General features: G+C 42.0%; 1 protein-coding gene across 1 annotated transcript in view; it reads left to right on the top strand.

Annotated features, from left to right (window-relative positions):
• HADHA (hydroxyacyl-CoA dehydrogenase trifunctional multienzyme complex subunit alpha) overlaps window positions 1-17124 on the top strand; it is a 60007-nt gene that overhangs the window by 14308 nt on the left and 28575 nt on the right. Inside the window, 2 exon segments of the mRNA XM_010383025.2 lie at window positions 1646-1765; window positions 3726-3828. Of these exon segments, the coding sequence (XP_010381327.2) occupies window positions 1646-1765; window positions 3726-3828 (223 nt within the window).

The following is a 17124-nucleotide window of genomic DNA, read 5'->3' as shown; positions in this document are numbered from 1 at the left end:
TGGCCAGGCTGGTCTCAAACTCCTGACCTCAGGTGATCCACCTGCCTCGGCCTCCCAAAGTGCTGGGATTATAGGTGTGAGCCACCATGCCTGTCTAGCTTTGTTTTTAGTTATCAAACTTCTGGATAGGTTTTAATCCTTAATCCACATGACACAGAGCAAGTGGCACAGAGCAAGTAAATGAAGGTGTGATGTTTTCATTTGAACTGCATCTCTAATGTCCTTTTGAGTTGTAAAAATCTGGTTCGAGTTTGCAGGGCAAAGATTCAGAAGTGTGATCTATGCTCTTAAGCTACTTAAGTCTGGTTGAGACTCACAAAGCATAATATAAGTGCTTTGTCAGTAGTAATGTTGGTAAATAATAGAAGACTTGAGAGAAGAGATGCTTACTAGACCCAAACATGTAGGAAAAAAAAGAAGGGGAAAAGAAAACATTCATTGAGCACTTTTCACATGCTGAACTCTGTGCCAGACACTTTTACATATGCAGTCATTTGCCACATAACGTTTCAATGACCAATTGCATATACAACAGTGGTTCTATAAGACTATAACACTACATTTTTCTATACCTTTTCTGATAAGCATTTCTATAAAGAAATGCTTATCACTGTGCCACAGTTGCCTACAGTATTCAGTACAGTCACATGCTGTCCAGGTTTGTAGCCCCTTAGGACAGGGGTCCCCAATCCCCAGGACATAGCCTGTTAGGAACTGGGCCCCACAGCAGGAGGTGAGCAGTGGGCGAGTGAACATTACCACCTGAGTTCTAGCTCCTGTCATATCAACAGTGGCATTAGATTCTCATAAGAGCAGGAACCTTGTGAACTGCACATGAGAGGGATCCAGGTTATGCACTCCATCGGCCTCTAATGCCTGATGATTTGAAGTGGAACAGTTTCATCCTAAAACCACTCCCTCCCACCCCACCCCCAGTTCTTAGAAAAAATTGTCTTCTGAGAAACCAGTCCCTGGTGTCAAAAAGGCTGGGTACCGCTGGGCTAGGAGCAACTGGCTATCCCATATAGCCTAGATGTGTAGCAGGCTCTGCCATTTGGGTTTGTGTAAGTACACTCTGCGATGTTCACGCAACAACAAAATTGCCTAATGACACGTTTCTCAGAACATATCCCCCTCGTTATGTGACACATGACTATATTAATTAAGAAAACCTGGGCCTGGCCCTAAACTATAAGCAGAATTTGATTAACCAGAATATGGAGGGCAAAACAATTCCACATATGGTATAGTGTGAGCAAAGGCAAAACAAAGCCAACTAGGACACCATAAGTAGACGTGCTTGATTGGAGAGTCCAGGGCTTTTTAACCTGGGGTCCATATAAAATTGTGTGTGCATTTTTCTCTTGAGAGCTTCTGTAGCTTTCAGTAGATTTTTCAGGAGATCTACAGCCCAAAAAGAGATTAGTAAATTAGAGGAAAAGTATGAAAAAAAGGCTAAAAAGGTAAATTCTAGAAATTATTAAATGCCAGCCTAAGGAATTTCAGTTTTTTCTGTGAGCACATTCCTGCTTTATAAGTAATCTTTAGACCCTTATCGATCTCATTTAAGTCACATTTTCTAACTACTAAGTCACATACTAAGTCACATTTTCTAACATTCTAATTTTCTTTAATTTGTTCAAAGCTTGCCATTTCATGCCAATACAGAATAGCAACAAAAGACAGAAAAACAGTATTAGGTGTCCCTGAAGTCTTGCTGGGGGCCTTACCAGGAGCAGGAGGCACACAACGGCTGCCCAAAATGGTGAGTCTAACATCCCCTTTGTGAACCTATATGCCCTCTTTAGATCTGTTTTCATATATAAAATGCATAATAGGGGCATTCATTGTAGAATTAAAAAGCCAAATAAAATATGAGTGTACAGGATCAATGACAGACTTTTATTCCTGGTCTTATTTTTTCAATTCCACAGAATTTTTTTTTTCTTTTTTCTTTTTCTTTTTTTTTTTTTTTTGAGACAAAGTCTCGCTCTGTAGCTCAGGCTAGAGTGCAGTGGCGCGATCTCAGCTCACTGCAACCTTCTCCTTGCGGGTTCAAGCAATTCTCCTGCCTCAGCCTCCCGAATAGCTGGAATTATAGGCGCATGCCACTGCACCCAGCTAATTTTTAAGTAGAGACGGGGTTTCACCATGTTGGCCAGGCTGGTCTTGAACTCCCGACCTCAGGTAATCCTCCCACCTTGGCCTCCCAAAGTGCTGGGATTACAGACGTGAGCCACCACGCCTGGCCTAATTCCACAGAATTATTGATCAAGGTCCTCTGTTAGTCCCTGAGGAAGGATAAAGATAACTAAGATGCATGTCTTGCTTTTCTGGAGCTTATGGTTTAATTGGTTCCTTTTCCACATAGTACCATCTTAACAGTTTTTCAAAACCATGAGTCATATTAATATTTCATAATAAATATAAGAGACAGACCTTTTCCCTCATTATCTGATTTGGATGTTCTTATTGCTGTGTCCTATGGAACCAAAAGAAGCTCAGCAGGCTTTGAATTCCAAGGAGAAGGGAAGGACAGTCAGACCTGGATGCTGCAGAGCAATCTTAATGTCAACTCAAGGGCCCACTGAACCTCTTAGCTTCTGGCACTCTAGATTCCTCAGTGAAAACAAGGCTCAACAGACATACTCTTTGCAGGGAAGTTGATCTCAGTTGAGCACAAAAGAAAACAAGGTTTATGGTGGTAATTTTCTAATAATAATAATGTGCTTTCCTTCATAGGAATGTCAAAAGGATTTATTGAAAGAATGAATATGCATATATGTGTATCAAAAATATTTGTTGAGTTTCTTTCTCCTTTTTATTTTCTTAAACTATAGCTGGTATTTGAATGTTACTAGAAGCCATTATTCTGGTATCCCATATAAGCAGCCCTAGCCCTAGCCCTAGAAATGTGAGTTCTATTTTTGTTAAGCTTAAAATTCTTTTTAAAGACTTTGTCAAAACTATCAGGTTTCTCAGAGTCTTTGCTAGTTTCAATATGAGAATTTTATTTTATTTTATTTTATTTATTTATTTATTTATTTATTTTATTTATTTTATTTTTATTTTATTTATTTTATTTTATTTTATTTTATTTTTGGAACAGTCACTCTGTTGCTCAGGCTGGAGTGCAGTGGCGTGATCTTGGCTCACTGCAACCTCCGCCTCCTGGATTCAAGCAATTCTTGTGCCTTGGCCTCCCGAGTAGCTGGAATGACAGGTGTGCCCCACCACGCCCAGCTAATTTTTTGTATTTTTAGTAAAGATAGGGTTTCACCATGTCAGGCCAGGCTGGTCTTGAACTCCTGACCTCAGGTGATCCACCTGCCTTGGCCTCCCAAAGTGCTGGGATTACAGGTGTGAGCCACCGTGCCCGGCCAGAATTTTAAATATTTTATAAATGATAGGAAAGAAAACCCTCAGAATAACAGAAATGTACAATTTTAGGAAACATGAAATTCTTTACCTTATTAGTATAAGAATCCTATATATTGAATGAAGAGATAAAGACATTTTTGCTTCAGCTAGAGGTATCTAATCCCCAAAGTTACCCAAATGTATATCAGTATATTAAATATAACTTATCTATGCTATTGACAAATAGCGTAAACATATGGTTTGACTTTTTTCATTTTAATATTTGTTCATTTGATGATTTGTAAACTATATCATTATCACCCTGATTTTTTCCCCCTATACTCTCATCCTTGCTTGCCTGTTAGGTGGGTGTGCCTGCTGCTTTGGACATGATGCTGACTGGTAGAAACATTCGTGCAGACAGAGCAAAGAAAATGGGATTGGTTGACCAATTAGTGGAACCCCTGGGTAAGTGTTAGCACATCTCAGAGTTGGGCCTTATAAAGTTACTTATTTTTTTAAAGAATTAACCTCTTGGGCCAGGCATGGTGGCTCACACCTGTAATCCCGGCACTTTGGGAGGCTGAGGCAGGAAGACCATTTGAGGTCAGGAGTTTGAGACCAGCCTTGCCAACATGGTGAAACCCTATCTCCACTAAAAATGATTAGCCAGCTGTGGTGGCACAAACCTGTAGTCCCAGCTACTTGGGAGGCTGAGGCAGGAGGATCGCTTGAACCTGGTGGGGCTGAGGTTGCAGCGAGCCAAGATTGTGCCATTGCGCTCCAGCCTGGGCAACAGAGCCAGGCTCCCATCTCAAAAGAAAAAATGGTTAACCTCTTGAATATCACAGGAAACACAGAGTGAAGCTCAAACTCTTAAGAAATCGGTCACTATTCTAAGGAAGGAAGTTTTCTAAAATAGCTAATACTAAATCATTTTCAACATCATCCTGATTTTTATTTTGGTTTATAATTAGAACATTAGGAGTACAGAATTCAGTCAAGTCATTATTTTTGATTCTTAAATTACCTGTATCATTATCCATGCATAACCTTCCTTCAGTTTCTTGTGTCTGTTTTAGTAAGATAATAAATGAAACAACCAACCTGAGAATATTAACAATAATTGACATCTACTGATGGGCTACTTCCTCCCATTCAGTTTCTTTGCCTCCGTTTATCCAAAGAAGCCACTATTTTAATTTGTATGTTCATCACCCTCTTATATTTCTTGAAAATCAGCATTATTGAGATATTATTTACATAATAGTAAATGTATTAATTTTGTGTGTGTGTGTGTGCGTGTTGGGGTCTCACTCTGTTGCTCAGACTGGAGTATAGTGGTGTGAATATAGCTTGTTGCAGCCTCAAATTTTTGGGCTCAAATGATCTTCCCACTTCTGCCTCCCGAGTAGCTGAGACTACAGGCATATGCTGCCACACCAGCTAATTTTTTATGTTTTGTAGAAACAAGATCTCACTCTGTTGTCCAGGCTAGTCTCAAACTCCTGGGCTCAAGGAATCCTCCTGCCTCAGCCACCCAAAGTGCCGAGATTACAGGTGTGAGCCACTGTGTCTGGTGAAATTGACCAATTTTTAATGTATAATTTGAGTTTTGAAAATGTATATAGCTATGTAAACACTGCCACAATCCAAAAATAGCCATGCATGGTGGCTCACACCTGTAATCATAGCACTTTGGGAGGCTGAGGTGGGAGAATTGCTTGAGGTCAGGAATTCGAGACCAGCCTGGACAACACAGCAAGATCCCATCTCTTAAAAAAGAATTTTTTAAAAATTAGCTGGGTATCATAGTGTACACCTGTAGTCCCAGCTAGTCAGGAGGCTGAGGCAGGAATATTGTTTGAGCCCAGAAGTTCAAGGCTGGGCCGGACGCGGTGGCTCAAGCCTGTAATCCCAGCACTTTCGGAGGCCGAGATGGGCGGATCACGAGGTCAGGAGATAGAGACCATCCTGGCTAACATGGTGAAACCCCGTCTCTGCTAAAAAAATACAAACAACTAGCCGGGCGAGGTGGCGGGCGCCTGTAGTCCCAGCTACTCGGGAGGCTGAGGCAGGAGAATGGCGTGAACCCGGGAGACGGAGCTTGCAGTGAGCTGAGATCCAGCCACTGTACTCCAGCCTGGGCGACAGAGCGAGACTCCGTCTCAAAAAAAAAAAGAAGTTCAAGGCTGTAGTGAGCTATGATCGCTCCACTGTACTCCAGCCTGAGCAACAGAGTGAGATGCCATCTTTTAAAAAAAATGTTTTAAACATTTCTGGTATGTAGCTTGTTTTACTCTTCGTTCACTTAGCATAATGTTTTTGAGATGCATCCATACTGTTGCATATATCAGCAGTTTGTTCCTTCTTATTGCTGTGTGTTACTCCATTGTAGAAATGTACCATAGTTTGTTTATCCGTTCACCAAATGATGAGCATTTGAGTTGTTTCTAATTTAGGGCTATTCTGAATAAAGCTGCTGTGAACATTCATCTTTATGTGGGCGTGACTGGGCATGGTAGCTCAAGCCTCTAATCCCAGCACTTTGGGAGGCTGAGGCAGGCTGATCGCCTGAGGTCAGGAATTCAACACCAGCCTGACCAACATGGCGAAACCCCGTCTCTACTTAAAATACAAAAATTAGCCGGGTGTAGTGGTGTGCATCTGTGGTCCCAGCTACTTGGGAGGCTAAGGTAGGAGAATCGCTTGAACCCAGGAGGTGGAGGTTGCAGTGAGCCAAGATTGCACCACTGCACTACTGCACTCCAGCCTGGGTGACAGAGCAAGACTCTATCTCAAAAAACAAAAAGTCTTTATGTGGACAAATGTTTCGTTTCTGTTGGGTAAATACTGAACAGTGGATTGACTAGTCCATATAACAGATATATATTAGCTTTTGAAAAAAAAGTTTAGCCTGAGCAACATAACAAGACTCTGTCTCAACAAAATATAAAGTTTTAATTAGTTGGGTGTGGTGGCACATGCCTGTAGTCCTGGCTACTAGGGAGGCTGAGGCAGGAGGATTGCTTGAACCCAGGAGTTTTAGGTCACATTGAGCTATGATCAGGCCACTGCACTCCAGCCTGGGTGACAGAGGGAAACCTTATCTCTGGGAAGAAAAAAAAAAAAAATTTTAGAGATGAGTCTTTGAGTCTTGCTATGTCACCCAGGTTGGCCTCAGACTCCTGGGCTCAAGCAGTCTTCCTGCCTCAGCCTCCCAAGAAGCTGGGATTATGAGGCATGTACCACTAGCATGTGCTAGGTATGTGTTTGCTTTCCTGTCAGACTGTTTTCCCAAAGTGGTTATACTCTTTTGCATTCCCACTAGCGGTGTATGAGAGTTCTAGGTACCAGCCACTTTGCATGGTCAATCTTTTTAATTTTAGACATTCTAACAGGAATGTAGTAACAGTTCTTTTTTCTTTCTTTCTTTTTTTTTTTTTTGAGACACAGTCTCACTCTGTTGCCCAGGCTGGAGTGCAGTGGAATAATCTTGGCTCACTGCAACCTCCGCCTCTGATGTTCAAGCAATTCTCCTGCCTCAGCATCCCAAGTAGCTGGGACTATAGGCACCCACCACCATGTCCAACTAATTTTTGTATTTTTAGTAGAGATTGGGTTTTACCATGTTGTCAGGGCTGGTCTCAAACTCCTAACCTCAAGTTATCCACCCGCCTCAGCCTCCCAAAGTGCTGAGATTATAGGTGTGTGCCATGGTACCCAGCTGGAATGTAGTCGTATTTCCTTGTGGTTTTTATATTACCCTAATTACCAAATATATTGAATATCTGTATATCTTATAAAGAGGCATCTGTTCAAATTTTTTGCCCATTTTGTTAGACTGAGTTGTTTTCCCTATTACTGAGTTTTCAGAGTTCTTTATATATTAGGATACAAGTCCTTTATCAAATATATGATTTGCAAATATTTCCTCATAGTCTGTGGCTTATCTTTTCACTATATAAGAGCAGAAATTCTTAATTGTAATGAAGTCTGGTTTATCAAGTTTCTCTTTTATGGATCATGCTATTAGTGTGGTATCTAAAAAACATTTTTCTAACTCAAGATCACTAAGATTTTCCTGTATACTTTCTTCTAGAAATTTTCTAGTTTTAACTCTTACATTTTGGTTCGTGATCCATTTGAAGTATTTATGGATCATGCTATTAGTGTGGGATCTAAAAAGATTTTTTCTAACTCCAGATCGCTAAGATGTTCCTGTATACTTTCTTCTAGAAATTTTCTAGTTTTAGCTCTTACATTTTGGTCTGTGATTCATTTCAAGTTTTATTGGAATTGCATTGAATCAGTATATAAATTTGGGGAGAATTGACAGCTTGAAAATATTGAGTCATTTCATCCTTGAATATGGTAAAGTTCTCTGTTTATTTAGGTCTTTAAATTTCTCTCAGCAGTGTTTGGTACTTTTCAATGAATAGATCTTGAACACATTTTGTTAAATTTATGCCTAGGTATTTCATACTTTTAGACTGTTTTGCTTTTTTAACTTTAATTTCTCACTATAATATAGAAATACAAAGATTTTTGGACATGGACCTTGTATCTTGTGGTTTAGCCAAATTCATTTACTAGTTCTAGTAGCCTTTTTTTTTTTTTAATAGATTCCTGAGGATTTTCTACGTAGTTAATTATGTTGTCTATAAGTAAAGACAGTTTGGCTTCTTTCTTTCAAATATAGATGCCATTTATTTCTTTTTCTTGACTTATCACAATGTCTAAGACCTTTGTACAATATTGGATAGAAGTCATGAGAACAAATATTGTCAACCTGTTCCCAGTCTTAGGAGGAAAGCATTCAGTATTAAGTATGGTGTTAGTTGTAGGTTTTTCATATGTACTCTTTATCAGGTTTGCTGAGAATGAGTATTGAATTTTGTCATGCCTTTTCTCCGTCTACTGAGATAATTGTGGGGTTTTTTTCTTTTTTAGTCTATTAATAATGTCAGTCACATTGATTTTTGAATATTGAACCAGCCTTGCTTCTTCGAATAAATTCCATTTTGTTGTCATGTATTATAAAGGATTTTTATGTTTGGTCATGAGGGATAAAGTCTCAGGGATAATTTTCTTATGATATTTTTGCCTGGTGTTGGTGTCAGGGTAATGCTGGCTTCATAAAATGAATTGAGAAGTATTCTCTCCTCTCCTTTTTTTTTTTTTTTGAGACGGAGTCTTGCCCTGTCGCCAGGCTGGAGTGGTGCAGTGGCGAGATCTTGGGCTAATTTTTATATTTTGATAGAAACGGTGTTTCACCATGTTGGCCAGGATGGACTCAATCTCCTGACCGCATGATCCGCCTGCCTTAGCCTCCTAAAGTGCTGAGATTACTGGTGTGAGCCACCGTGCCTGGCCTCCATATTTTCTGAAAGATTTTATGTAGAGTTGTTATTTTTTTTTTTTTTTTTTTTTTTTTTTTGAGGCGGAGTCTCGCTCTGTCACCCAGGCTGGAGTGCAGTGGCCGGATCTCAGCTCACTGCAAGCTCCGCCTCCCGGGTTTACGCCATTCTCCTGCCTCAGCCTCCCGAGTAGCTGGGACTACAAGCGCCCGCCACCTCGCCCGGCTAGTTTTTTATATTTTTTAGTAGAGACGGGGTTTCACCGGGTTAGCCGGGATGGTCTCGATCTCCTGACCTTGTGATCCGCCCGTCTCGGCCTCCCGAAGTGCTGGGATTACAGGCTTGAGCCACCGCGCCCGGCAAGTTGTTATTATTTCTTAAATACTTGACAGAATTAACCCGTAATTCCTGGGCTCCTAGTTTTCTTTGTTGGGAAAGGTTTTACTTATGAATTCAATTAATAGATATAGGGCTATTCAGCTTCTCCATTCTAGAGTAAGCTATGGTAGTAGTTTGTGTCTTTCAAATAATTTGTTCATCTATTAACAATTTGCCAAATTTATTGCAAAAAAGTTGTTCATAATACTTGTCATTTTAATGTTTTTATACTCTATAATGATGTCTCCTCATTCATTCCTGATAGTGATAGTTTATCAGCTGATAGGACTTTAATCACTTATCAAATACCTTCGCAGTAACATCTAGGTTAATGTTTATTGAAAAACTGGGCTGTAGCCCAGCCAAGCTGACATATTTGAAGACTATCATACTCCACCCCTTGTCTATTTGATACCCATACACATCTCCTGAAGCCATACTTAGTCTTCAAATAAAGGCAATGACAAGAGTCATACTTAATCCTGACATAATGCAATTCTCCTTTATACAACCAAAAATACACTGATCCTTTCCCTAGAAGAGGATGCAGAGTCCTTGGGTGAAATTCACTCTTCTCTCATATTCTGTAACATAAATGCTATGATATAAAGTTAACTATTATGGATACATCTTATATTAGATGATAAGGAGCTAGAGAAGAAAACACAAATATTTGGTTAATTACATACATTCATAACAAAATAAGAAAGAATTCCTCATAAATAGTACAGTATTCATTTCTGTATTCAGAAATCAATATTTATATTTCCAGATTAGTATTCAGCTGATCTGGAAAGAGAACTGAGCTATCAAATGTCAGAGTAAATAATTAAACAACCCAAAAGGAAAGTAACAGTGGAGCCTTTATTCACTTACTATGATAGTTTACACAAAAGGCTAAAACCAAAGAAAGTGCCAGCTGCTCCCTATACCATTTTCCCCATGGAATGGTACGCTGGTTGAGGATCTGGTAGATTAGCATACAAGTGGGGGTCATCTCACTGTTGCAAAAGCCCTGAACAAAAGGTTCCTGAGGCTTTATGGACCCTGGGTGAGGAGAGTGGAGTAGACTGGGAGAAGTGTCTTTAAGATTTCCCGCCGGGCGCGGTGGCTCAAGCCTGTAATCCCAGCACTTTGGGAGGCTGAGAAGGGCGGATCACGAGGTCAGCAGATCGAGACCATCCTGGCTAACACGGTGAAACCCCGTCTCTACTAAAAATACAAAAAACTAGCCGGGCGAGGTGGCGGGCGCCTGTAGTCCCAGCTACTCCGGAGGCTGAGGCAGGAGAATGGCGTAAACCCGGGAGGCGGAGCTTGCAGTGAGCTGAGATCCGGCCACAGCACTCCAGCCTGGGTGACAGAGCGAGACTCCGTCTAAAAAAAAAAAAAAAAAAGATTTCCCCTTCCGGCCGGGTGCAGTGGCTCACGCCTGTAATACCAGCACTTTGGGAGGTCGAGGCAGGCGGATCACCTGAGGTGAGAAGTTCGAGACCAGCCTAGCCAACATGGCAAAACCTTATCTCCACTAAAAATACGAAAATTAGCCAGGCGTGGTGGCACATGCCTGTAATCCCAGCTACTCAGGAGACTGAAGCAGGAGAATCACTTGAACCCGGGAGGCAGAGGTTGCAGTGAGCCGAGGTTGTGCCACTGCACTCCAGCCTGCACTCCAGCCTGGGCGACAGAGTGAGACTCCGTCTCAAAATAAATAAATAAATAAATAAATAAATAAATAAATAAAAAATTTCCCCTTCCTCCTTTGACAAGGTCTCAGCAGAGGCACCTGAAGAAGGCCTCAGCCAAAGTCCCCATATAAAAAGACCTAGGAATAGAAGGCCTCTAGGCTAGGAATGCACATTTGTATAAGAGCTTAGCCAGCCCCAGAGACCCAAGTCCTTGACTGCAGCTCCCTCAGATGACACCGCAATGCACTGACTGTGTACCAGGTCTGGTGTGGAAAGGGTGATATTTCTACTTCCCTTTTCATATTCCCTTTGCCCTCAGGAAGTACCTCAGTTTGTCCTAGTTCTTTGCCTGGTGGGGTGACATTCATTCCTAAAATGTCTTCTAGGCCATTAGCAGTCCTGTGCGAATTGGGTTGTGATTTTCTACTGACTGATTAGAGGTCATGTTAGTACTAAGGGACACCCTAAGAGATCTGCCACATTTGAGACATACTCTTCCTTACCTCTGTTGTATAGTAGCAATCTAATTTCTCCTTGGTAATCAGGATTAATCACCCCAGCCAGTACAGTAGCCACCCTCTGCTGCCTGTTGATTTCGAGCCATGAGGAGCCCAAAGTGGCCAGATGGCAGTTTTAACTTCCAGTTCAGTAGAATCATTGTTGTGTCTCCTGGTGGAAGCATTCCTCCCTTTGGAACCAAGCCCTCTAGACAGGCAGAGCCCAAAGTTGCAGGGACAAGAAGCAGAAATTTTGCTGGTAGATTAGATCACTAGGGGTAATAGTGAATAGGGTAATTTCTGTTTGCTCTCCTTGATTTCTGGACTCACGAATCCTGGCTGTGGGAAAAATAGCACCCTATGCTGGAAGCTGACTTAAAACATTTGCAGCATCGTGGAGGACATTGACTCTGCAAAATAATGCCACTTAGCTGGCACCGTGATGGAGTCTTCGGTAGTCCATCCCACCATTCTGTCGAGCCAACTGCTTCCCAATGATGCAGTAAGATCAGTCTTTTGTGAGCATGGCCCATTGCTACACTTCACTTACTGAGAAGTTAGTTCCTTGATAAGAAGCAGTGCTTTGTGGGATACCATAATGGTGGATAAGGCACTCTGTAAGTCCACAAATGGTAGTTTTGGCAAAAGCATTGCATGCCAGGAAGGCAAATTGATATTCACAGTAAATGTTACAGTAAGAACCAAAGCACTGCCCTTTCCATGACAGAAGCAGTGCAAAGTAATCGACCTGCCACAAGGTGGCTCCCTAATCACCCTGGAGACTCCATATGAGGGATTCAGTGTAGGTTTCTGCTACTGCCTGATTGGGCACTCAACAGTGGCTGTAGGCAGATGGGCCTTGGTAAATGAGAGTCCACATTGCCTAAGCCCATGCATAACCTCCACACTCGCCATCATGGCCGCTATTCATGAAGCAGTGACAAGAGTGACTGGGGAAAGATACTGACTGGTATCCATAGAACGAGTCATCCCATCCAATTTATCATTGAAATCCTCAGCTGAGGTCACTCTGATGAGCATTTAATGGGACACAAGTGTTTTCACATTATTTGCCTGTTCAGAGAGGTCTGTCCACTGACCTACTCCCCAGGTGTCCTTGTGTATTAGTTTGCTAGGGCTGCCATAACAAATACCAGACTGAGTGGCTTAAACAACAGAAACTTAACATGTTTTCTCGCATTTCTGGAAACTGGAAGTCTAAGATCAGGTGTTAGCAGGTTTGGTTTCTTCTGAGGCATCTCTCTTTGGCTTGCAGATGGCACTGCTTTCTTACTCTGTCTGCATATCCCTGTCATCTCTTGTGTGTCCAAATTTTTTCTTCATATAAGGACACCAGTCAGATTGGATTAGGGCATACCCTAATGGCCTCATTTTAACTTAATCACTTCTTTAAAGGCCCTATCCCCAATTATAGTCACATTCTGAGATACTGGAGGTTAGGGCTTCAACATATGAATGGGGTAGGGAGGAAACAATTCAGCCCATAACACCTTGTCAACAGTTTTTCATCTGTGTTCCCCCTAAGTTCCTGACCATCCAGGCAAACCATTGGCCATAGCCTATGAATCAGAGTAGACCCTTAGTTCAGGCCATTTTTCTTTCTAGACAAAATGAACAACCAGGTGCACTGCCAGAAGTATTGCCCACTGGGAGGCTATCCCTTCACCACTGTCCCTAAGGGGTGTCCCAGAAGGGACTGTAGTGTTATAGCTGTGCACTTCCAGGTGGAACCTGCATATCACACAGAAGTATCTACAAACCAGGCCCGAGTTTTTCTTTGCCAATCAACTGGCCATAGAGAACTCCCCATGAGGCCATAGGTGCAGGCTGGGAGAGACAAAGAACAGGGCCGTGGAGTATTTTGGCTACTTCCTCATGCAGCTTGTGCCTTTAGTGTCTGTTTAAGCCCAGTCTTACATATACCACTGCCATATGATAATGGAGTGCTACCATGTACACCCCACTTTATGGCTTAGTAGGTTAGACAACATCTGTTTCATGATCGGCAGCTCACGTCACTTGGTAACTTGATGCCCCATGGTTAAGCTTTGAGTCTCTACAAAGTCCCACTAACAAGCCAAACACTGTTTCCCAAAAGGAGAGTAGTTAGTCACAGAGGATGGTAGGACTTTTTCTAAAATCCTAAGGGTCTGTGTTGTGATTCACCTAATAGAGATCTATTAAAGATTCCAGACAGCATCTCTGTCTGCTGCCGACACTTCAGGCACCATTGGGTTTGAATCACATGGCCCAAATGGCAGAACTACTTCTCTTGTTCTGGGTCCCACTTAAATTAGCAGCTTTTTTAGTTACTCAGTAAATGGGCTGGAGCAGCAACCCAAATGAGTAATATGTTGTCTCCAAAAGCTGAAGCAGCGCCCCAGGTGTTCTGCTTGTCTTTTTGTGGTAGGAGGGGCCAGGTGCAACACTTACCCTTTACAGTAGAAGGGATGTCTTTGTATGCCCTAGACCACTGGATCCCCAGAAATTTCACTAACGTGGGAGGCCCTGAATTTTGGAGGGATTTATTTCCCACCTTCCGTCACACACATGTGTTACCCCCAGCATGTCTAGAGTAGTTAATACTTCCTGCTCACCAGATCCATTCAGCATAATATCACGGCGTAATGAACCAGCATGATATCTTGTGGAAGGACAAGGTAATCAGGCTCTCTGTGGACTAAATTATGATATATGGTTGAAAACAATACACCCACCCCTAAGGTACACTCCTAGGCTTACCCGCTGTAGTACCTATTATCCTATTCCCTACCTTACTATTTCCAACCTCCAAACACCTCATTAATAATCGACTAATCACTATTCAGCAAAACCTAACTCAATTGAAGGTACATTGCTGAAAGCGAACTGCTTCTGGTGGTCTTTACTAACAGATAACCAAGAAAAAAAAGCTTCTGTCAGATGAGTCACTGCATACCAGATCCAAGGATGTATGTTAATTTGTTCAAGCAATAAAATGACATCTGGAACACCAGTTACAATTGCAGTTGCCACCTGATTAAATTTATAGTAATCCACTGTCATTCCATAAGATCCATCTGTTTTCTGCACTGTCCAGAGTAGGCAAGTTGAATGGGAATGAAGTAGGAATCACCACCCCTACCTCTTTCAGTCCTTGATGGTGATACTAATCTCTGCAGTCCCTCCAGGATTGTGGTGTTGCTTTGGTTTACTGTTTTCTAGGCAGTTATAGTGGCTTTCACATGGCCTTTCCCACCATAGTAGCCCTTACTCTACAAGTCAGAGAATATATTACTCACTGCTGAGTATGTCTGTTCCAATTGTACATTCTGAAACTGGGAAAATAACCACAGGATGGGCTCAGGGACCTGCTAGGCCCACGGAGACAGACCTGAGCTAAAACTCCATTGATCACTTGACTTCATAAGCCCCTACTCTGACTACTGGACCACAGCGATGTTTGGGTCCCTTGGAATTCGTGTTAGTTCAGAAGCCATTGTCTGGTAATCCCCAAAAAATCATTGTTTCCCCTTCTGCAAGGCAAATAGCCATAGGTCCCTTTGGGGAAGGGTAGGAGAAAGATAAGCAGGAAAGGCTCCTCAAGAGGACACAACTTCCCTTTCATTACGGAGATTCTGGGTCTGTAAAGTAGCTCATTTCTGGGAATTGATTAAGGGGCCATGACTGTCTTCGGGTGATTCAAGTTATACTTCTGTTGACCAGACCTAGAATTCTTCTGCTTATACAGATGAAATAAGAGTTTAGTAGACTGCCCATCTATTTCTTTTCTAGGGACGCCATGATCGACTACCCAATGCCATAGGTCTCTGCAAGTCTGACCATTCTGATTACTGCTTTGGCTCCACTATTACGGTGACCATGCCCACCTTGATTTGGCATGGTGCTGCTACTTGGCCCCTGCCACCCGGGGATTCCTTTATCCCCATTGCATTTAGGGATCCTAGTTGATGGTAGCAGTTCCCACCGTAATTTCTGACCTCCAAAGAAAAGCAACCACAGAGCAGAGATGCTGGGCCTCACCTCACAAATTGATTTCTCACAGTGGGGGTGAAGGGTGCACCCTCTGACCCTTCCAGGGTGACCCGTCAGTTCTTTGTTCCTTTTTTCTTCTTCCTGCTTTCTTTTGGATTAATAATTTTTTATTGGCCGGGCACAGTGTCTCACGCCTATAATCCCAGCACTTTTGGGAGGCCGAGGTGGGCAGATCACAAGGTCAGGAGATGGAGACCGTCCTGGCTAACATGGTGAAAATTAGCCTGGCGTGGTGGCATGCATCTGTAATCCTGCCTACTTGGGAGGGTGAGGCAAGAGAATCACTAGAACCTGGGAGGCGGAGGTTGCAGTGAGCTAAGATCACACCACTGCACGCCAGCCTGGGCAACAGAGCGAGACTCCATCTCAAAAAAAAAAAAAAAAGGTTTTTTTTATCTTCATTACTGGCCTTTTACTTTGCTTTTCCCTTTTAATGGTTGCTCTGGGGTTTTACAGTATACATTTTTAACCTATCACAGTCTATTTTCTTTTTTTTTTTTTTTTTTTTTTTTTTTGAGACGGAGTCTCACTCTGTCACCCAGGCTGGAATACAGTGGTGCAATCTTGGCTCACTGCAATCTCTGCCTCCTGGGTTCAACCAGTTCTCTTGCCTCAGCCTCCTGAGTAGCTGGGATTACAGGTGCACACCACCACGCCCAGCTAATTTTTGTATATTAGTAGAGATGGAGTTTCACTATTTTGGCCAGGCTGGTCTCAAATTCCTGACTTCAGGTGATCTGCCTGCCTTAGCCTCCCGAAGTGCTTAGATTACAGGTGTGAGCCACTGCACCTGGCCTGTTTTCAACTGATAATATTTTCATGTGGTGTCAAAACCTTAAAAGAGTATGCATTTATTTTGTATACTCCCCATTTTTGCTATTGTTGTTATACATTTTACTTCTACATACATTATAAATTCTTCTATATATTGGTATATTTGTTTTAGATAATTATCTCTTAAGGAGAATAAAAAATTAGAAAAGATCTTTTCTATAGTTGCCCACATAGTTACCATTTTTAGTGCTTTTTATCCTTTGTATAGGTAGATCCAGATTCCCATCTGATTTGGTTTTCTTCCAACCTAAAGAACTTCCTTTAGTGTTTTCTGTAGTGTAGGTCTGTTCTTACCTTTTGATTTGTCTGACAAAGTCTATTTCCCTCTTCATTTTTAAAAATATTTTTCCTAGATTGCTAATGTTTCTTTTTTTTTTTTTTTTTTTTTTTTTTTTTTTGAGACAGAGCCTTACCCTGTTGCCCAGGCTGGAGTGCAGTGGCACAATCTCGGCTCACTGAAACTTCTGCCTCCCGGGTTCAAATGATTCTCCTATCTCAGCTTCCTCAGTAGCTGGAATTACAGGCACCCACTACCACACCCAGTTAATTTTTGTACTTTTAATGAGTTTCTCCATGTTGGCCAGGCTGGTCTTGAACTCCTGACCTCAAGTGATCTGCACACCGCGGCCTCCCAAAGTGCTGGGATTACATGAGCCACGACACCTGGCCAGCTAATGTTTTTCTTTTGGTACTTTATAAATGTCTCCATTCTGTGTGGCTTGCATAATTTCTGATGAAAAGTCTGTTGTCACTTATATCTTGGTACTTTTTTGTGTGTTTGTTTCTTTTTGAGACAGGGTCTTGCTCTGTTCCCCAGGTTAAAGTGCAGCGGTATGATCATAACTCACTGAAGCCCCAAACTTCTGGGCTCAAGCAATCTTTCCACGTCAGCCTCTTGAGTAGCTGGGACTACAGTCATGCACCACCATGCCCAGCTAATTAAAAAAAAAATTT

Source organism: Rhinopithecus roxellana, chromosome 17, assembly GCF_007565055.1.
Source record: "Rhinopithecus roxellana isolate Shanxi Qingling chromosome 17, ASM756505v1, whole genome shotgun sequence".
In the NCBI taxonomy this organism is placed as follows: domain Eukaryota; kingdom Metazoa; phylum Chordata; class Mammalia; order Primates; family Cercopithecidae; genus Rhinopithecus; species Rhinopithecus roxellana.
The sequence above is the reverse complement of the archived record's forward strand: the minus strand, read 5'-3'. Positions and strand labels throughout refer to the sequence as shown.